We start from the raw sequence: 23203 nt of genomic DNA, 5'->3' as shown, positions 1-23203 counted from the left end.
GCCCTTTTTTTCTATAGGGTGACAAAACTGCTGGAATCTGATGCACCAAGAGAAGATGAGGTTTACTTCTAAACAAATCAAAATCCTAAACTTCATCTTTTTGATGTTTGATTTCGCTGGTGACCCATCCAGGGTGAACCCCGCCTCTCGCCTGAGGGCTGCTGGGATAGGCTCTAGCACCCCCCCCCCGACCCTTAACAGGATAACTGGAAGAAGATGGATGGATGGATGGATGTTTGATTTAAGGATGCCAACACTTCCTACCTACACCTCTCATTGTGCTAAGCTAAATAGTGGTCGGGCAGACTCAGCTCCTGAGAAAGATATCTATCCTCTTGTCTGGTACTGAAAAGGATTTTAAATAAGTGTATTTTTTCAAAAGAGTTAGTGTTCCTTTACGTCTCTGCTGAACTTCCTACTCCAGGGAGACCAAAAGTATATTACAGCATTCAGGTGATGCTCAACCACTGGTCTGGTCAAATGCTCATATTCTGGTTGTTACTATCAAAGCAGCCAACAAAATTAGAGTGATTAATTTTCCACTTTAACACATGATGAATCAGATGAATCCCACCAAGATAATGGCAGATAATAGAAAGTACATTTCTGAGTGGAGACTGTAGACCATCGGTCTTTTTTCATATTCAACGTGTACTGATTGGAGACTGAAGTACCTTAAAGACCAACCACTTGTGCACTGGCTGCATATCTCTAAAGCCACTCTTCCCTGCTCACATTCTTGAAAGTAGAGGCTTGAACAGCTTCCAGCATCACTCATCCATGTCTGCAGTTGAAGCCAAGTTCATGGAGAAGATTTGGGAAAGTAAAAGTGTAAATGCGGATGGAGCAGACCGGGTGGTGGTCAGAGAGTCCCGGACCAAAATGTCCTGGCAGAAATCCTTCAGTTGGAGCATCCGAAGCACAATTGAAAGCTTTGAAATTCGTACCAGCACTGGTACCTGGGAATTCAACATCAGTACCCAGCAGTACTGATGTAGTCTTTGGTAATCTACGCTCCCTATAATAACAAAAATGTCATTTCAGTCCACAACTTCGCTTGTAAGTGAGATCTTGAAAAAATGAGATGCAGCACATTCAGCTTTTGAATGTATTTTGTACTACATGTGCTGCTTTAAGTGGCAAATTCAAGTATAAAGGTGCAATACTGCTTTTTGCTGTGCATTTCAGGAGTGATGTCACACGGTCCCGTTCTGTCGTTCTCTAACTCATTCTCTCTAAACCAGAACTCTCTCGGGTACTTGAGTGTGGTAGCAATTTATTAATCATGAATACTCTGTAATACTTTTAAAGAGATATTTTGGATTTACTGGCCTTTAAGATGATCTTGCCTTCAGTAGATGTGGGTCAGCATGTCTTCTGTGCCATTTTACCACAGTTTAACACTAGAACTCCCTTGTATTCATGCCATGCACTGTATTACTCCACAGTACAGCACATCAATTGGAAAGTGCTGCTGAGGAATAAGAAAATTAGTGGCATATGTAGGAACTGGCGTGTCCTGATGTTTTCTTTCTCTCCTCACAGTGTTTTATTTCCTCTCCACCCCTCCCTGTTTGGTTCCTGTCTGTCCAGCAGGCATCTAAAGTGAATAGAACAACAGCTGCAAGTATGTTAGCATTAGCAAGTTGTAGCTGCAGCCAAGCCACCATCGCCACTGCTGAGGGTGGAGGTACATCAACTGTGCTAGAAGTGTAGAGGGGCGGCATGGCTCAGAGTTGAAGTGGGCATCTAGCAACCGAAGGGTCGCTGGTTCAATCCTCACTTCCCCCGGTGACCATGTTGAAGTATCCTTTAGCAAGTTACTGAGCCCCTATTTGTTCCTGATGGCCATGCGAGACTGGTGGCGTGTCCAGGGTGAACCCTGCCTCTCGGGGATAGGCTCCAGCCCTCCAGCCCCCCCGCGACCCTTAACGGATAAGCAATATAGAAAATGGATGGAGCTAGAAGCGTACTCCTCCACTCTGAAATCAGCAGTATGGGAATAGTTCTCAGTGAGTTAAGCCTCAGTTACGCCCGAGCTGCTCACGGTTCTCTGCATGCGAGATGCACTGACCCACATCTTCTGAAGGTAATGGCTGAATACCTCATTCAATCTCACGTTAATAAATCAGAAGTATTCCTTGGAAAGTTTGGTACCCAACTCTTGTTCAGGTCCATAAGCAACATGAATGCTCGGTGCGCAGGTGCAGCTCTTCTGGGGGCTCATTCCAGCCTTTCCTCTGACCTGGTCCAACATTTGCCCTGATTTTAAAGAGGATCACCTGAATGCATCTTTTACACACTAACTGTATCCTCAATTTTGATGATCTGTGGACGGACTCAGAAGTATCTTTGGGTCAAAGTTCACGAGGCAGCTTAAACAGTTCTACCTCTTTCTTTTTTTATATTCTTATTTCAGTGCAGTGTGGCGCAGACTCTCCTCCTGTTTATGAGTTACTGACACATTTGTGTTGGCTTTACCCAGATTGTAGCTATCAACTCTTTTAAGTTGTGCAGCTGAATGGAATATAATTGTTGAAACTGTTTGCAGATGCTTAAAACTAAATAAAAAAGAGGGATTGTGATGGGCTTTAATAACACCTGCCTACCTTTACACATGAATACATTTCAGCTTGTGACTTTGATCCTCTTTTTCTTCTCTTGTTCTGCAGCAGAGGAGCTGTCTGCCAGCTATAAAATGTACCCGATACACCAAGAGAGGTACAAACACGTCGTCGCCTCTGTGTTGTGGCTCTGCATGGCAGGGATGGGCGATGATTTGGAGTCGTTACCCTTAAATTAGTTTCACTCACTAATATTGATGCTTTCTACCAATTCCAGCCTCAGTTGGAGTCTATTTGTAATTCATCTGTTTGTCTGAAATAAGTTAACAGAAGTCAGACTCCACATCCAATAATAACCCTAAAACGCCCATCCCTGTATCTTCGTTTATCCCTTCCCATCCCCTCAATGTTTATCCAACCCCTCTCAGTATCTGAGTGTTTAATTACAGTCTGATCTGAGGTTTCATGCTTGTCATGATGTGCAGATGTTATTCCTCCTCGCGCTGCTGCCTGGATTTTTCTCTTTCATCATTTTATCATGTCAATCGCTCCGTTGCGGCTGCTCTGTTTCATATATTGTTGGCTAGCTGCCGCTGCAAAAGTCGTCTTCGGTGTGTGTTTGTTTGTTTGTTTCTCTGTCAGCAGGATTATGGGAATTCAACAAGCTTGATATTCAACAGGTGGAGGGGTCCACCTTTCAATTTTGGGGCACATTGGTCCTCAGGCTCTATGGAACTGCCAGACGCTGTGACACGTGCAGGGGTGTCGAGGTCTGGTCAGCGCTGTTGATAGCTTCAATTAGGACTCTGGAGGAGGGCTGAAAGTTGATGTTGTCTGGTTTTAACATGTTATAAAAAGCTCTTGGTGTGTCCTGCGTGCCAGCTTTTATTATTTTTTTTAACATTACAAAGCTCTAAGTGAAGATGGTGAAGGTTTTACTGTTGTATTGTTATGAGGTTCATGTATAAAACCACAGACTCTGAAACCTCAGTGGGTGTGCCTAAAGAAAACTGACCGCCGTCATTACTTATCCGTGTTTTATTCATTTGGGGAGTAGTTCAGTTACTACAGGAATAGTTCAACAATTTGGCAAACAAGCTGATTGTGGAGGAATGAGACAACAACATTCCACAAGCCCCAATCAATAACCCCATTCCTCCTCTCTAATCTATTCTATCTTAGAGAAGCACTGCGTCAGAAAATTCAAATAACGGCTTCACGTGAACAAGGAGCCTCTCTACATCTCTCATGAACTTGTATTCCATTTAAGGTTTGTTTAAGAAAGCGTCTGCATTTTTGTAACGTGTTGTTGATTTCACGTTGTGTGTATCCTGTGTTCAAAGTTGAGCGTTGTGGCTCAGCGGCGCTTAACACACGAAAATATATTGGCAGGTTGGATCATACAACTGTTGAAAGATACTCCTTCTATATATATAGAATGTGCAGGGCGTCTCACAGTCTCATCAATCTATTTAATGACCATAAAGTAATATGAGTGGAGGACTCCTTCTCATATCCTCCCATTAACTGTAGAAATCTCTTCAGCACGGAGGCCGGCCAAACCTTGCTCTCAGGGGGATCATAATCAGTTATTCTGCAGCACAAAACCATAAAAACTGCTCACTTTCAATGAGTCTGCGTCCTCTTGCCGGCCAAGGAGAGGGAAGGAGCTTCTTAACTTTGGGGAAACCTCCAATTGCATGAACAAATATTCATTTTCTTGTCTGTTCACCTCGTGTCATTGCATATAATAAAAGAATAACGGCGCCGCCATAGGGTGGAGATGAGAGATCAGTTCTTTCTCGGTGACCTTCATATTGTGGATATTATGGAACACTCCAGCCTTGAATCACCTTCACAATAAGTGACAGCAGTGAGTTATCAGACGGATTCAAGTGAGAGCAGCTGGCTTTCAGATAAGTGCCATCTTTCCCACTTCAGAGTGCGTATTCTCACTGGCAGATAGTCAAGACGTAGGTGTGTATTTTTGTAAATCAAACAACCAAGAGATGCCTGTGAGTCAGGCAACGAAACGGAATAATAAATCAGATTCTCTGTTTTTGTCCTTGCTGAGCGCAGGTGTAAAAAAAACAAAACACAACTTAATGTATACGTTGGCTCGGCTCTTGTGCTGCAGTTAAGGTGTTTTGTTGACCCTCACGGTGCTATTTTGGTAACAGAGCCGTATCATATTGCTGGACTGGGCCGGACACTTTGCCATCAGGGGAATGTGCACAAGGCATTGGCTCTCAAGGCTGTAAAGGCAAAATACTTTCAGAGGAACAGAGCAAATATTCCAAAACAACAACAAAACGTGCTGCAACAACAACAACAACAACAACAAAAAAGCTTTTAAATTGTTTGGAAAGCCAGACCTCCCCAGAGGCTGGTTGGTGTCGTCTTAACACACAGATGGTGAGAAAGAGGCTTTGTTGAAGCAGAAAGCTGATGCTCTCATTTAGACTTTAGAGTTGTAGTTTTTGGAAGGAAGCAGAAACCGGGACAAACTGAAGCTTATGGGTCAACGCTTCGTTATGCAATCTGACGTACTGAAATGGGATTCTATGAAAAGTGTGGGATTATTTCAATATATAACTGACCGTGGTGAAAACGCTGATGGCAGCGTCTTCACCTATGCGTTTTATCACTTGAAGCTCTTGAGTACTTTGTCATTATATTTTTTGTCACAAGGTGACTATATTATAAATTAAGAGGAGCTCAAACAAAAAGCTTTTTTATGGAAAAAAAATCTTGACCTTCTTATGAAAATTGTTGCAAATGTTCCTTTGACCACCTTCTGTAGCTAATAAATGAATACCAATTCCATTTTTATTGGTTGAATTGGTAACAGAAGTTATCTCAGGGCAACAGTGAGCAAGCGCATCGCCGACGCAGGCAATAAAAGTGCAGGAATAAAAGCTGGAATGAACCCCATCACATCTTCCTGGACGTCAAAACGCATTCAAAACCCCAAAGACAAGCGTGAAATGTCGCGGTGAGAAGAGCCAAGTCCTGCCCGGCTGATAGTGGAACATGTTTTGCTCAATCGTGCCGTGATAGAAGTTCCTCAGGGTTAATTAAGTGTTACTGATTCATCGATTGTTTCAGAGTGTACTCAGTGTTCCTGAGTAAAAGTCACATGATGTCCTTCTTTGCGTTCCAGCTGTTGCGTTCACCACTACTTATCATCTCAGTGAAACGCCCGCTGATGTTTCTTACCTCTGTTTATTTATGAGAAAATGAAATGTTGGCGCCAGAGTTGTTGAGTGAAACTGCGTTTGTTCCACATCTCTGAGGAGACTGGCGTGACTGCTCATTCTTTGACCCCGCCTCGAGCTGGCGGTCAGCTCTCCCCTCCTCACGTCTCCTCCTTTGACACGTGGGCTTTTAAGTACAACCAGCAGGATTTTTAGCATCATGTTTTGCAGCTTGGCCTTCTCCTCCTGGTTATTTACTGCCAGCTGAGCCTATAGGCTCTGTTATTGACGAGTAGATATTTTCTAGCAGTAAAATAATATAAACAGCCTGGCTGGTCATGACTCCAGGGTCTGACAGGAGGGTGCAGCTTCTGTTTCACAGATCAGGGATTTGGGGTGCTGAACGGGTGCTGAGGTTAAAAAGAGTGATGAAAAGATCAGATTAGAAAGTGATGACTTTGGGTGAAAACACACACACACAGAGCTTTCATTTGTGCTGGTCTGGGTTACTGTGCTGTAAAAGAGCTGCAACAACCAAATGATCGGTTCAAACTCTTGAATTTCTCTGTTATATATCACAGTAAAATTGAAGTTTTGATATTTGGTGGGATTAAAAAAAATGTGACTTGTCACTTTGGGATTAAGGGAACTGTGATAGCTAGTTGTGTTCCTCTTCGCTGTCACTGCGGACTGGAGGCATTATGGTTCTTGATCCATTTGTCCATCCCTTTTTGGTACCTCAGGAAGGCCTCGAGGAAATTTCTTCAAATTTTGCACAGACTTCTACTTGGTAATGGATAGATTTTGGCGGGCAAGGTCACTGTTACAGGTGCTTCACAGAATATCATAATATTCATAAAATTTGAATGCGGTATTTCTACCTTTAGTTTGTATCATTTTCTAGTATTGTTAAATTTTTCATATTCTCTCATTTGTGTTAAAAGTTACATTTGAAATACACTTTTTGATTTGTCAGTAAAGATGGAAAAGGGTTGGTGTAAATCCAAATATGATATTCTTGATTTATTTTTTTTGTTCACATGGCTTGTGTCATTCCAACTTCCCTTTGTATTTATATGTACAGTACAGCGTGGGATACGATTTTCTTATTTCAGTGGAGGTCATCAAAGAGGTCCGTGGAGTCATTTGAAATGGATGGCGTGCAGTGAATGCAGCCACGTAGGTAAGAGGAAGTGAGTTCTCTGATGGCTCCAGGCTCCCTGTAGAAAAGTCAGCTCTTGTATTGTCTGCCGTCCAGCTCGTCCAGATGGAGCTATCATAGAAGTCTGTGTTTATGGAGTTTGCCGCAGGCAGGAGCCAAGTATCTTTGTAATATTTTCCTGGCTTCATCTGTGTGAGCGTGAATCTCAGAAGTGAGGTTTCATACTCAGCAGGGGCTTTACCAGGACAGATTTATTCTATTGCCCTTCTACATCTCATCACATTCATCACACTGTATGTAGACATGACACCCTCACTACATTTACTATGATGAGGGTGGAGTGTATAGCATGAAGGTTGCGGGCGCCATTGTGGCCCTTTTTAAGAAGCATTAACAGTCAGTGGATTAAACTCAGCTTCAACTCAAACTCAGCTGCTTTGCTCCTCCTTTCTCTCCGCACAGCAGAATATCAAGTCAAGGTTTTCTGGAGGCAAACCCTCAGACTATTCTTTGAGGGAGAGAGTTGTTTTAAAGCTGAGCTGGCAGCAAATCATCAGATCATCCAGTGGTGACAGTCCTCTTCCACAGACTGCTGCAGTCTATGAATTCAAGACCCGCAGAGGTGAAAATATAAAAAATGTCCCACAAAGGCATGAAGAGTTGTTTGTCCCACAGAGGTTGGAGTCTGTCTGAGCTCAGATCCCAAAGCACACTTTTCTGTCCTGCATTTCAGTTTGTGTCTCTTTTTTTTGTCCTCTGAGTGAAAGAAATCCAAAGGAAGCTCCACTAGCTGCTCTCTTTTACACGACAGTGTTTTTTTTCTCATTAATGGGCAGCTCTGCCAGAGTCTCTCTCACAAAGGTAACTTGGCCTCTAATCTTAAACTGCAGCTTTATTTGTAATTGTTTGATGAATATTTTTTTTTCATATTTGATATTCCTCTCTGAAGTGAATTGATTGATTTATAAAACAGCATAAGATTATCTTATTAACAGACTGATCTTTTTATCTTCTCGCAGTTGCAAGGATATGCAGCGCTTCTTAATCCTCTGTTATTTGATCGAACTGAATACCTTTTTCTTTTGGACCGTTGGTCAGACATAATAACTTTATATGAGTTTTTGAGCTGACATTACAACACCAAACAAGTGATTTATGAAGAAAATAACTAGGATCAATACTGGCCCAAATCACTATCTTGTATATCCATATATATATATATATATGGATGTAAACGATCGATACTGGCAGACCCACGCCTGTGGTATCGGGCCATCCCTTAAAAAAAAAAAAACTAAAAAAAAAAAACTGGCAAATGAATAAACAGAACTGATGGTTTGCCCCAGCTCTGATTCTCATGTGAGATGAGACAATGAGCAAAGCAAGCAAGAACAAATTGAGCTCAACTTATTACAGAAACTTAACAAAATGATACAAGGACGGGTCCAAAAGTCAGTTGTTACGACAAGGAACTTTCTAAAACACAAGATATTTTTCATGTTCAGTCAGACAACTCATGTTTGAAATATTCATCACAAAAACAGTCCATAGTTTGGCGTCTAGGCCTCATCTCCTCCCGGCACGTGTTTGCATCCAAATATATGTGAGCAAATATCTTAAATGCCCCCCTCACTCCCCCCCTGTCGGAGGCTGCATGTGCAGGGCATCAGAGGCACTGACAGGCCAAGTGAGAGATGGGAAATTCCTGCAATATCAATAAACCACCAAACTGTGTGATTGATATACTGTACCATGAAGAAATTTCTGCTGCATTCAAAGCAGTCCAAGTGTTTGAGTCAGAGGATTACTTACTCTGACTTGACGTCACTTGCAGCATTAAAGATGGCGGCCTCCGTCCTCCATGGTCACAAAATAATTGCCATAAACATCTGCCGGTGTGTTTCAATGAAATTTGTAAAACCTTATACCCGTCAATCCCTCTATCACATACCGGGTTTTTATTTTCAATTCAAAAATTATGTAAAAATATAACTTGAAGTATATGAAATGTAGCCCATTGTGCTTACAGAGATGTAACGTGAACGCAGCTGGACGTGTGTGTGGATGAGGAGCAGTGAGTGTGTGTGACAGAGGGGGGATGAACGGATGTATGTTTTGACCTGAATTTGATGAAAGTAAATCAATTCAGTTGACCCCTCACTGGATCCAGGCCTCTGGCAGGAGGCGGTCCACCTCAGCTCAGCACACGACTGAACATTCACCACGCAGCTGTGGTGGACAGCAAGCCTGCATGTGACCGTCTGAATGCTGCCTTCCTTAAAGTCATGCTGATCACGCTTGCTACAGCTACAGTTTCTTCATCCCCAGATTTAGTATAATATTTGAGAAAATGATAAGATTAGTGACTAGTCATTAAAATCAATCACAATTCTGCTTCAGTGTCAATGCACCAGGAAGGATGTAGACATCCTAAAGCTACCACCCAAAAAAGTTCCTGTGCAGTGAGCGACTGTGGGGTCCTGCAGGTCCCATTCATGCGGTAATGTGTCCAAAACCCAGCAGTAGGAGGTTGATGATCATCTTGGCAGATATTCCAGGTTTTTTACTGATCAGGGCTAATATCTGTGACCGTAGCAGACGTTTGAATGATGGCAAGCTGGAAAGCCAACAACTCCGAGGTGCTACTGGGAGAACGTGAGAGAAATGTAATCATGAGGTTGGAAGTTTTTAGGCCTAGCAAACATGTACACATGTTCCAGGGTTGAGTACTTCCCAAGTTCCTTCTCTCTTCCACGGGAGCTTGCACCATTATGAGAATTGTGGTGTCAGGTCGTAATGAAGGAAACTATGTACCATATATTTTTTTAGAAAGTTAAACACCTAAATTTTTAATATCATGACTAAAAAGGAATAGAAAGTCTTCAAATGTTGAGTTAAGATTTGACTTTCTATTTTATTCACAGTATACTTTTTGTTGTATGTCTTTTTATATATATATAGGCATCCATAGTTATATAACTTTGAGTTCACATTGTGACACATGCAATTTAATTAAATTGAGACACATTGTGAAACACCCACAGTGAATCAAACAGCGCGCCGTAGCCTAACAGATCCTTCCTACAGCCACTAGGACTGAGCTTTATGCTTGAAACTTCTTGAAATTCTTGTTGGGATATTATTCATTGTATGTAAAATCTCAAAGCAATTAGATTAATAGCAAATTTAACAAATTGCTCTCCTCTGATGAGGTTTAGCATTAAAAGATTATAGACAGAAAAATGCCACAACGCTAATGGGGCTCTGTATCCGTGGCCAGCTGTCTTTAGTGTAGCATCGTCTGCTCTGTTTTGTGTACTCCCTCAATTCTGTCACCTTTTGTGAGGTCAGGTGACCTGTGGAGAGCCAATGAAGACATTTAAGAAAGCGCTGCATCGAGTCAAGGCAGAGACCCAGGCTGTATTTGAGTAAATCCTGTGGAATTATTGGCCTATTTCTCATCCAGTTAGGCGTTAATACCCCCGACACTGAAGACTTACCATTTTACCTCAGAGAGTTTAAAGTCTAAAAATCAAATTTAGGGTAATTTAACATTCATAGACCTGTGCAATATAGTTGATATATGATTTAAATACAAGAGAAAACCTCCTCTGCTGTTATTTTATTGAACGTGATAACTTCTCATTTAGTCAGGCTGGAGATGGTGGGATAATTCTGCAGTTGTCACTCTCTGCCCTCTTGTATGACTCTTTTCAGGGCTGCCAGATGTTAACATCTGTCTCTGTCTACACAGTCATGCAGGGGTTTACTGTCACACTTGATTTAATTAGAAGCTACATGGTTTCAGGTGTGCATACATGAAACAGACCTTCGTCTTACTCTATCTCTCTGCGACCGTCAAGCTGCTGTGCCGTGTTTGCTCTTCCTCACCCCAGGAGGAATTTAATCCCGTTTTAATCTGCTCACATCATCAAACCCCAGTGTGATGCATCCTGTCTGAGCTGATTAGCTTGAGAGGCTTTTCACAGAGCAACATGGAGACGAGCCAAATGAGTGACAGCGCATTAATTCCTGTGTGATTCGGTTTGACGGTTTGGAGCTGACGAGCAGTCACTCATCACTCCTGATTAAGATTAGAGGATGATAGAGTGGACGTTTTGCTTTGATGATAATTATTTATTTTGGCATAATGGCTTATTTCTTTTAATGGTTTGGTTATTAGTTGTGCCTCCATGTAATTAGGTTTAATTGAGGAAAATTCATGAAGCTCTTTATTAGTTTTATTCATGTGGATGCTTTGAGCAGCATGATACCTCTTGACTGACAGCTAAAGGTTGACGTTTACCACAAATATCAGAGCGGAGGATCTCCCAAACAGAGCTGAGACGGCTGTTTTAATAGAATTACACTTTTGGATTAGGGAGATGCAGGAGACTGTTAGAGTTGCTATTGTTCACCTCACTTGATGTATAGTTACATAAATGGCTTTTGTAAAGGGCAAGTGCACAGTAGGTGCTTAAGGTGATAGGGATTATTATTCATGCTCAGTGATTGATCACGGAGTCACATCTGGTACACATCTGTCATCCTGCTGATGCCTGTCGCGGTGTTTGGCCATGTCTTGGCAGAGTTCACTTCTTAGATTACCAATGAAACATAAATGAATTTAATTAAATTGCAGACAGATGTCATCCCTGTGACTGAACACTAAATGGCACCAAAAACTGTCTCTGTAGCATCCTGCCGATGTCGACTGTTTTAACCTCCTGTATCTTTGTTATTGAAAGCGACCAATCTTACAGATGTAACGATTTTAAAGAGGAACAAATGATTGTGGTGCAACTGCCCCTGCCTTTGCAATTTCTCGGTCCTATTAAATGTCAAAAATTTTGCAGTGAAAAGGGCTCTGACGGAAGAAAGTCATGGCAGGGATACGTGGTCAAACATCTCTGAACATGAACTCATTCTCTTGGAAAAAGCAGCATTTCTGTAATTAGGTTACTGCTGATTAATCATCCAGTAGCTTCAAATTTTAAATGATCTAAAGCCATGTGGGCTGTTCCACTTCAAAGTCAGAGTGGGAAACGTTGCCTTTGCAAATGTGAATATGTAAGTTATTACGCATACACATTTTTTATTATATGTTGGTTGCATCCATCCATCCATTTTCTACCACTTATACTCTTAAGGGTCATGGGGGGGTGGAGCCTATCCCAGCAGCCTTCAGGCGAGAGGCGGGGTTCACCCTGGACAGGTCACCAGTCCATCGCAGGGCCAACACATAGAGACAGACAACCATTCACTCTCACAGTCACACCTACGGTCAATTTAGAGTATCAATCAGCTTCGTCCCCTCTTGATGTCTTTGGACTGTGGGAGGAAGCTGGAGTACCAGAGAGAACCCACACAGGAACAGGGAGAACATGCAGACTCCACACAGAAAGATCCTGTACCCGAGCCAGGACTCGAACCCGGAACCTTCTTGCTGTGAGGCGACAGTGCAGACCACTGCACCACCATACAGCCTGTTGGCTGCATAGTTCAAGTAATTGTACAGTTAATTCTCAAATTTTACTTTCAAAAAATTTGGGAATATTTTTATTTCCTTACATTTGTCACAAGAAACAAATTTACCAATATTAAAAGAAGGTTTAATCAAAGTTTTTTTTTTTTTTTTTTACATATATCCTGAAAACCTTGTAAACTTTTGGATTTAAAAAATTAAAATTATTTTTTTAATTGAAAAAATGTTTTTAAAAAGAAGTTTTGTACCTTTGTAAATGACCTATTCTTCCTGCTATCTCAAGCAGAATTTTAAGATTTCTTAATGCCTTAAAAGCATCCAGGTAAGCATCAGGGATTTGCTCAAAAATGTCGCTCAATTTGTTTGTTTGTTGCGGAAGAGTAGTTTGTCACTTTTATCTCCACCTAAAAAATCCCCACCAATCTTTATCATGAAAATGCCATTTATATATGCTGCTCGTCAAATAAGATGTTACTACTTCTTCAACCTCTGTCAGGAAATGTATCTGGATATTTTAGAAGATGCAGCACCATGAAACTCACAAATATACTTCATGTTGTCGCGTTACCTCAGATTCATGTGTGTCTCATCATTTAGCCATCATTTAGTCATCATTTAGTCATATTGCATCTCCAGCCGATGCGGCGCTGGACCTGAAACACACCTCAAGCTGATTCCCTCACCCTGCTGCTATTGTCTATTGTCAATTGCAGTTTCAGTAATCCGTGTAGAAACGGTAACGGCTATTGTTTTTATGCAAATGTAGAGAATTTCCAACCAAAGGAACAATGCCTCATATAGCCAATGCTGACCTATATAAATGTTATGTTTCTTACTTAAACAATGAACGGGCCTCCTTGCAGCACACATTATCCTCATTATTGTCAGTGTATAATTGACTTCCACTGGGAATGGCTCATTACATACATTAACAATATGCAAACTCTATTAGCTGTGTAATATTGCATGAATTCACCAAAGTGTGTGTGCAGTCTCTCTTTGTCCTGTGAGCCTCATTCCACCGTTAGTCCCCGTAGCAAGTTTATGTACTCTATCTTCAGAGGGAGCACGATGGCTAATTGGACTGCTAGCGGTTAGCAAATCTTCAGCAGCTGCCCCGATAGCCTCATTACACCCAAAGAGCATCAAAGACCTTAAGGTCTCTGGGAGGAAAAAAGAATTGCAATCAAATTTGGAAATTGAGTGTATTTGTGTCCCTTTTTCGTCCTCCATCCTGATCAGAGAAAGGAAGATGAGGGTCCTAAACAAGTGTTTCTCACTCCAGCTGGTGAGCAAAATGAAACAATCAGGATGCTCAGTTCATTGATGATGATGAACACAGATGTTTAATCCTCTCGGCTTTGTCCGGGCCACTAGGATTCATTGGCACTGATAGTTCCATTATGCATTTGTATTCTTCAACATAAATTATTAAACAATCAATACGGTTTCCCGCTGGGATTTTGTTTTCTGTGCAGCCCAGATGTGGGCCAGAGGTGGTCCGTTTTCAGTTTGACTGTCCATCTGTGCATCTGTCCCATTTTCACAGTACCTCAAGAGCACTATGAGGGAATTCTTGTCAAATTTGGCACAAACGTCCACTTGGATTCAAGGATGACCTCAAAAGACTTTAGTACTGAAAGGTCGAAGTCGCAGTGACCTCTTGTAATTCTTGGGATTTGTCATTATTCCATGTAACAAAACACACAGTTAAGTGCATTTTAGAGGCATGCAACTTAATGCAATACTTCTTGTGATCATTATTTGATATTTTTAACTTAATAAACCATTTTGTATCAAGACTACAAGGATGCAACTGTATTCCCTAATTGCAGAGCAACTTTTTAAGCCCACTCACTGACTGTAAGAAAGTTGAATATAACCCCAAAATTGGTTTAACATTATGTGCCAGTAGGAAGATGTCATCTGATAAATCAGTGGAGTGCAATGTAACACTACAAATACACAAACTGCCCAGAAAGTTCTTGTTTCCATCCTCAGTGTAAGGGTTTGTTTATTACTGCTGATTATATAATTCTTCTGTTCTCTTCAATAAAAGGAATACCAGTCCTGTTAAGAATTTAAATGCCAAATAAATGTATCAATCAAAGTAATGGTCTCCATTCACAGCGACGAGGTTATTTCAGGTCATTTTATGTGGAATTTCTTGAGGAGTAACAGACATGCAAGTTTTGTGCCTGGCAGTAAAAGCGGTAAAATAAAATAGAAAAAAAATATTAGGATAACCATTCACTTCAGGTTTGTTGATAATGAAGAGTTTCCAGAGTTTCCTGATCTTAAGCTAACCCTGTGAAGAGTCACTTGCATCAGATTTATGTCTAGAAGTCGGCGTGTAAGGGGACAGGTGATCTTTAGCTCACCTCGCCGACTCTGATAGACACGAGTGAAGGTTTCAGTTTCTGATTAAAATGAAACATGCTGGTAAAAAAATGATTCAGTGAAAGATGTTGGAAGCGCTTAGGTCCTCTATTGTAGCATGTTATCATTGGTAAGGCTTCTCTTTTCTTAAGAAAAATGAATCAGGTGGAACAAACAAACCACTGTTTGATATTTCCACAGAAGGAGTTCCGTTACTTCTCTCTCTTGCACGATAAAACTTTGCAAAGTAGCTTTGCCGGGAAACTCTAAAATACCTTTCAGTTCAAAAAGGGATAAAGTGATCAGCTGGGAGACAACTACTTTACTGATGCCAGCAGGCGCTCTGGGGACAATAATAAACACATAGTACGTGGAACAACACTGTAATGCATCCAATAAAGTTGGGGTGTAATCTTAAGATAGCAAAATACATCAGTGTAAACTGCCAAACACCCCCCTGCTTTCCTGTTTGTCCAAACGTCAGAGAACATCCTGATTTCTGTACTCTGGCGGTGGATAATACTGCTAAGATATTGTTCTCTATGATAATACTTTAGAGTGTTGGTATTCTGTGGGTATTTGAAATTTAACTTAAAAAAACGTGAAACGCTGTCATGATTCCAAGAACGTGCCATGACTCTAAAGTGGGATTTCCAAACCTGTATTCATTTTTCAATAGGGAAATTCAAATGAAAAAAAACGAATAAGTTTTACAAGGCAGAAAAAAACCTGAATGCAATTATTTGAATTAGCATATAGAGTCATAATTATATGCTACTGAATTAATTCCTGCTTTACATGCAGAATCTCTGTCTTAGTGTGTGTTTGTATGTTTGTTCATTAACATTTTGTTGTTGATGTTAGTTGGTGTGACGTGATTGTCCAAGTGCAGGAAGAGCGAATGTCTGCTGACATGACAATACATGAATAGTTGTTCGGGACGCTGAGATTTATCTGCTGTTATTTGCCTCATTGACAGTCAGTGGCTCATTTGCATATAAGATGGCATTCACTGATGTTTATGTGATAGATGACTATGGTAAAGGTTGCTTCATACATTTGGATGCTTAAATTTGTGCTCAGTCGAAGATGAAGGGCTGAAAGACTTCCCTGTTCATCATGTTTACATACATCACATCTCTTACATTCAAGTCCTCGCCAAACGAGTTTACACAGTGCTCATGAAGCTCTTCGCCACAGTGTGCATGGAGCTCTGCCCGTATATAGAGCATGCACAGACTCTGACCTACCTTGCTAATTACGATTAGCCCTCTGCTGATGTGAACATAATTGTGCCCCTTCTAGATCTTCCAAATATTATCGTAGCAAATGGATCAAATTGTTTTGACATAAATGTTCACTATCAGAAGGTGGAGACAAACGGGATTCAGTTTAGTTTTAAATCATTTGCGTTGTCTTATTAGAGTGAAGTTTCTGCATTTCAAACAATCCGTTGAATTGTTATCTTAAATATACACATGTTGTCACTCTATAAATGTACTGTGGGTTTTCCTTGCGCAAACTAGTGCGAGTCACCAGCATCACCCCCACGAGGCCTTCTCTTCAGAGCATGGCACCTTCATGACAGTCACAGCCGTCTTCAGGGATTTCTAAATGACAACAAATTCACCAGTACTCTTTAGATTAAATGTTTTTTCTGCTGTCGTGTGTTTTCAAAGGGAGCAGCCCATCTTCAGTGCCAGAGCCCATGTCTTCCAGATCGACCCAGCCACCAAACGTAACTGGCTACCTGCGAGCAAACACGCCGTCACCGTGTCCTTCTTCTACGATGCCAGCCGCAGCGTCTACCGCATCATCAGCGTGGGCGGGACAAAAGTAAGAGCCTCTACGTACATGCGTATCTCGATGTGCAGAAACAGACACATGACCTCACTGACAGTCATAGTCATGTTATGATCGGATTGCTCCTTTCAGGTCAAGGCACGAAAATAAATAATGCTGCTTTTTGGGAAATGTTAAGAATGGGATCAACAAGTATAAACCATTTCCTTTTTTTCAGCATTGATTGATATTTAAATTGCTCTCTTTAACAAGCTTAATATTATTTATTGATTATTACAGTTCTATCAAATAAAGACAACACTGGATGTGCTGCGTAACACAGCATGAAAGCTTGATTCAGCCTATTTTTGTCTCTCATTCACAGCCGTAGCAAAGCACCTGAGAGTCTCAACACTAACTTGATATCAGCATTAACTACAAAGCAGCACAGCACTTCTGCCAATTTACCGCTCAGAGAAAAGAGGCTTTTAGGGAAAGATCTGGCAACAAATCCACTTTATCAGATGGTTCACTTGAGAATGTGACTGAACAGATCATCGTCCACCACAACAAGCTTTTTCACTTAGCTCCCCTTCCCTGGCACAGTTGTTGGATATTACATTCGCTCACATCTATTCTCCAGTTGGCCACCGTGATGCTAATTTAACTGCAAAGTGGCACAAACTGCACCGGCTGATACTACAGAATCCAAATGTTATTTGTGGCATCAATATTGCTTTTTTGTTTTTGATTGTCAATGAAGATGCAGAGGAAAAGCGTGGCCCTCCTGTAATGAGCGGCTGCATCATCAATAGTAGCCAGGCCTGTTGATAATCATCATAGGATCATCAGTCATATGGAAATCAGATTATTCGCTGAGCAAAATGAAAAGTAGGAATGGCATATAATGAAATTCATATAGGAATTATTCAAGTTTCTCTATGCTGGCTTTAGTTTTTCTGAATATGAGTCATTCAAAATGACCTTTTGAAAGGGGGTTGTTGAGCATGTGAAGTAGCTTGATTGGTTTCTTGCTCGCCTCTGAGAGAATGGAAGCCTCTCAGCTGTGACAGATGAAGTCAGAGTACTTTTATTACACCACAGATACTGTTAGTTTAGATTTATTCGAAAAAATAAGAACTAAAAACACCGTAGTCACAAGTGCTAATGGAAATTTATCAAATAAATCCCATATAAATGTTAAAATAAGGTGTGAAAATAATGTTTTCTTGTAATCTTCTCCACTGATTAACAAAGCGCATAAAATAGAAATTGAAAATATTTTTTTCATATCATAAATTACTCTGCTGGGTACCGTACTTTAATTGAGCAAACATGAAGAGTTGCACTCAGTTAGTCTCAACATATCCGCATTTGAGTCAGTAGATCAGGATGATGCATCACAAAGAAAAACATGTAGCAGGGTAGTAATGGTTGCAAATCACATGTATTCAATGCCTTTGTTCAACATGTGAGATGTGAGAGTGCCTGATTGCAGAACAATAGCAAGTAGATGCCATAGTTTAGCTGTACTCTAGTTATACATCTTTGAAAAAGACACCCTGAAAACTCACCTGCTCAGTAAAGCATTTAATCTTGAGCTCCATGTAACCCCCAAAAGTCAGTTATTTTTAAGCTTTGCATGTTTTCCCCCTGTTTATCTTTACCTCTTTGTAAAGTGACCTTGGGTCCTGGACAGTCCGTGTATAAATCCAAATATCCAAATAAGTAATTATTATTATTATTATTGTTGTTGTTGTTGTTGTGATATAACTATTTAGCTCCTCACAGAGCGTCTGTCGTGTATGGTTGCATGCTGACAACCCTGTCAGCTGGTTATCAGTTGGGAAAAAAATGCTCCCTCTGTTCTAATGTTTTCATTTGAAAAAGTCTTAAAAATAAAACCATCTCCATTCAGATGTAGCATTATTCACAAATAATCTCTATCCTCGCTAAGAAGACTGAAACTGTGGACGGTAACGCCTGTAATTCATTATACATGTTGAATGAAAGAAATACAGTGGTTGGGCTCATAGATGTACGCAGCTGTCTGTTACTGTATGTTTTGGTATGGTCACGTGATCAGGCATGATCAATCCAAAAGTCAATCAGGAAGTGGTTGTCTGGGTCACTGTTTTCAAAATCACACGCGACAGTACCCGTGAGAGCGTGGCGGAGCCTTGAACAGACACCCACCATGCTCCTGTCCTCTCTGATGGTTGACCGTTTAGTAAATTTTGAGACAAGACAGTGTTATGCCGTTATTCTTAGTAGCTGGTGTGTACAGTGATGAAGCCAAAAGGACAGTGAGTAGAATAAAGTAAAATAAGCCAACTTCTTGACAGATGAGTTGAATCAATTAGGGGGCAGACGTACAACCCCCCCCCCCCCCCCATCATCCTTTTTTCTATTGATTCTTTGTGCATTGCCTCCTTTGTTCTCAGGCCATCATCAACAGCACCATCACCCCTAACATGACCTTCACTAAAACCTCCCAGAAGTTTGGCCAGTGGGCGGACAGCCGGGCCAACACCGTCTACGGCCTGGGTTTCTCCACAGAGCAGCAGCTGCAGCAGGTCAACACAACAAAATACCTCCAAGTGTCCGTCGTTTATTAGATATGACACAGAGAAGGTGGATGAGACAACATAAAGATGTTCAAAATCTTTTTCTGGGGTATTTGTATGTTCAATTTGTTAGTTTTCACATTGTGATGCAGATTTTCTCAGACATTTTGCCATTTGCTCATCAAAGATGAAAGCAAATTTGCTGTATTAGGAAATCTGATATTTACATTCCTTTGATTAGTAAAAGCATTTTAATGAATGAGTTCACGGTACCTGGACTGCAAATTCGGCAAATGTCCTCATTGACATTGTGAAATGAATCTCCACAATAGAGATGATCATGTAAAGGTGGAAAGCTCGATGTTTCCCTATCCACTAATCATTCATCATAGACCTACAGGTACTGGAGGTATGGAGGAGGGATTTTTGTTTGATTTTTGCAGCAGGAGCTTTTGCTGGCAGATGCAGTGTGACGGCTGTTTCTTCTCTTTGTCCGTCTCCAGTTTGCAGAGCAGTTTAAGGAGGTGAAGGAGGCAGCCCGTCTGGCCAGAGAGAAATCCCAGGAGAGGTATGAACTGGCCAATCCTGCTCTCAACATCGCAGCCCCACAGGTGAAGCTCCTTATTAAACCTCTGCTCTACTGCACCTTCCAAGCCTGTTTTGGGTTGTCTTTGTTTCATATTTGTAGAGGTTTTCAAGCTGACTTAGCGTGACTTAGCGCAAACAAATTTCATCTTTACGTTTTTTTCCTTAACCTATGTAATTCTGTTGAAGCTTCATTAGCCAAACCACCATGCTGTCAAAGGAAAATCACATACTGATAAACTAATTTGTCTGTGCTAGTTTATGTCATTTTCCTTCCAATGGGAATAATTTACTTCAGTAAAATACTTCACGTTTTCCACTAGGCCCTTGTCACAGCAGCCATTTTGAACTTTCGTTGCAGGGCAAACACAGATGTGATTAATAACATTAATTGTAGCCCCTCAGTGGAACGGCTGTGACTCTAAATAGAAGGTTGTCAGAGACAATGATACCAGTCTCAGCTGCGTTTACCCTGCTGTGACGTGTCAATGATATGAAAAGAAGAACTGTTTTATAACTGAGACATTTGTTTCCCAGATACCCCTGTTACCGTTGAGGTCTTTAAATTGAGCTTTAGGAGCCATAAGTCACATTCCTGTTGTTGGTAATTATTGTGTCTCTACAATTGTACGTAAGCATCACTTCTGTCACTACAGTGATGCTTGCTTATTAAATAACCTTCTAAATGGCATCATCCTGAGCAGTATCATACTTATACCATGTTCTCTTATCAAAAAAAGAACATCATTCAGTTATGAAATAGTTTTTTGTTTTTTTACAAGTTATAACTTACATTGCTTTGAAAAATCCAAGGGCTAAATCAATACCTGGAACAAGAATTACCATCGGAGCTGTTTAATGATTATTAATGATGAATCATTAAAAAAGTAAAAGTAAAAAAGCAGTTATGAGTAATAAAGCTCATGTGAATGCTAAGGTCATGAGAGCAACAGCATTTTTGATCATCGTGACAAAGATGACAGGAATCCCTGTCATCATTATGACCTTCACAGGGAAATGCCTTCATGCTTCAGAAGGGAGCTGACTGGCGAATGGGATGTGAGGCATTGGACAACAGGTTCAGAAACTGAACCCGTGACCCTGAGGGAACATGAAGCCACCTGTAGCTCTCAGGCCAGTTCACCAGTATGGAGCTTTAGTATCCAGACAAAACCAGTGTCTTTGTTTCTATTTTAGACGTATAGAGAGTCGTGACGGATTAGATGGATCCCCATCTGGCTGCCCCATTATTTCCCCATTGGTTCACACCGTTAAATGGTTCCATGCATGACAAATGAAGATGGTACGCAGACAGAGATGCAAGAGCTGAAGGTGTTTGGAGGGGTAGTAGTAGCTGACAGAAAGAAGAATGAGGGACCAGGGGAATGAGGAGGAAAGAGGGGAAATGGAGGGAAGGCGGCTGAATCATCTATAATTGAAAGGAATCTGGCTGCTGCTTAAAGGACAATGGCCAGCTTTTATCCTGCCAGCTTGTGTGGTTTCTTGGAGGAGTTGATGATAAATTTGAGGTTTAGGTTTGGGAAGTGAAAGTTCGCTGCTGTGGTAAACTTGTTGTCCTTCACATTTTTTTCCTCATAAAAACAGCTCATGTAAGAATATTTGGGATTAATTAGCATGCATTGAGTGCCTCTTGGGTTTTTTTCTTACATTTACAGTATCAGCAGTTAAAACTATATTAAAGAATAGAACAGCCCTCCTTGGCCTGAAAATTGAAGCCAATGCAGAGGCGTCATAAACCTGCATTTTTTTTTTTTATAATGGCCAACAGGGGGCAACTTCAATGGTTGCAAAAATGAGCTGTATTTTGTAGAAGTCTATGAGATTTTGACTAACACACCAGCTGGGTGTTTGCTGGAGTAAAACAGATAATAAAGCAGGGTACACTTAAGGGCATGGCTACCTCTGTCAGTTCACCCCTCACCAAAAAGCCACGATGGTGTCAAACTTCATGCGAATGGCTGACGTCATACTGGCTTTAGCCACTGATTTCGTACAGTTCATGGTTACAAAGATGGCTAATGTGGAGGAAACAATGTGTCCTCCAGACATTTGGGAAGTGTCATAGCTGCTCTGCCAGCTGCTCTTGTTTATTGGCGAGTTCTGCTGAATGTACATTTTTTTTATTGGTTGTATAAACATACATCTGTGTGTCATAACAAGAAGCCACTTTGCAGGTCTGAGGGACTGCAGGCTTGTGTTGCCAACCTCGACCTGGGGCTCTCAGACCCGGAGATGAGAGCTGATGGTTCTTGTAGTTTATGTAGTGAGGCCAGGAGAAAAAAACTCCTGGATACTACAAAACATATTGAACCATATTTCATCAAACTGGAATTTTTTTTGCTTTTTCAGAAATACCAGACTTTTAATGGTAGAATGAACTGCAGAAGAAAAAAAAAAGAACTCAAACTGGAAAGTCAAAGGTTCCGCCCAGTGTATTTGACCGGATGTAACTGTATTCTGCCAGTGCTGGATGCTGATAATCTCTCTAAATGTCTTCCATTCAAAGCTTTGAGGGGCTGATAGGTTGAAGGAAATAATGACACGTGCAATTTGACATTCTTTACACACGTTACACCAGAATATAGTATTCTCCTAGCTTTGGTATGCAGTGCGCTCATCATTAAAAAGTAAATGACTTGTAACTATTACTGCATTCTGACTCTCTTCAGTTCAGGGCTCTGTTTGTAATGTTTTCGAGTGTTTGACTTTGATCCATTCATCTATGTTTGATCTTGGCCATATCCAGAGATTTTACTCTGCACCAAAGATTCCATACAGTTGGTCAGACCGGTGCTCTTCTGATGGGCTCACTGTGAAATTTGAAAGTTTTTCAAATTAGTTTAAAAATGACATTTTCTGAAGTACAATACATACATGAATCTGAATAGCAACCAAACATACAATGACCCAGTCTCTCTGATACTGATGCTCTGCTCTCTTGGCATGCTGTGATTGTGGAACACTCACAAAGAAGCAGTATTCATTGACGATTGGTCACGTTATGACTGTACACAGAGATGTAAAGGACACATACCAGTGAAGCCAAAGCATGTGGCGACCACTGACAAGAGTTTCCTGAAGTGTGGTTTGAGCGCATGATCCTGGTTCGCACATATGCATCGTGCTGATTTTCAAGATCAAAGGTGTTGCGTGAAATGAAATCCTTGCCCCTGCATGTCAGAGTTGCCGTAGCATAGAACAGCGTATATAAACCAGCACACACAAACATGACCAATGTCGCTTGGTCAGAATGGAAGGTTATAAAGTGAATGGATGTTTTTGATGGCGGTGAGGAAAATCGGTGTAAGACGGCTGGATTTGCATTATCGGCGTGTCAGTGTGATGTCCACAGAGGTCAAGGTCGCTAGCCGAACAGCAGTGAAGCAATGTAGAATCACCATGGAAACCAGTGCAGTGATTGGCTGAATGCAAGAAAACACACACACACACACACACACACA

At 41.1% G+C, this 23203-nt stretch overlaps 1 protein-coding gene across 1 annotated transcript in view; it reads left to right on the top strand.

Annotated features, from left to right (window-relative positions):
• LOC147249628 (homer protein homolog 3-like) overlaps window positions 1-23203 on the top strand; it is a 48087-nt gene that overhangs the window by 1256 nt on the left and 23628 nt on the right. The window contains exons 2-5 of the mRNA XM_086223238.1: window positions 2673-2721; window positions 16467-16623; window positions 19014-19145; window positions 19640-19747. Coding sequence (XP_086079364.1) covers window positions 2699-2721; window positions 16467-16623; window positions 19014-19145; window positions 19640-19747 — 420 coding nt within the window. The 5' untranslated portion in view covers window positions 2673-2698. The remainder of the gene's footprint in view (window positions 1-2672; window positions 2722-16466; window positions 16624-19013; window positions 19146-19639; window positions 19748-23203) is intronic.

The sequence above is a fragment of the Aulostomus chinensis genome, chromosome 14, assembly GCF_037954235.1.
Source record: "Aulostomus chinensis isolate RoL2024-O1b breed Wild chromosome 14, RoL_Achi_v1.0, whole genome shotgun sequence".
Taxonomy (NCBI): domain Eukaryota; kingdom Metazoa; phylum Chordata; class Actinopteri; order Syngnathiformes; family Aulostomidae; genus Aulostomus; species Aulostomus chinensis.
Note: the sequence above shows the minus strand (reverse complement) of the source record. Positions and strands in the feature narration are given on the sequence as shown.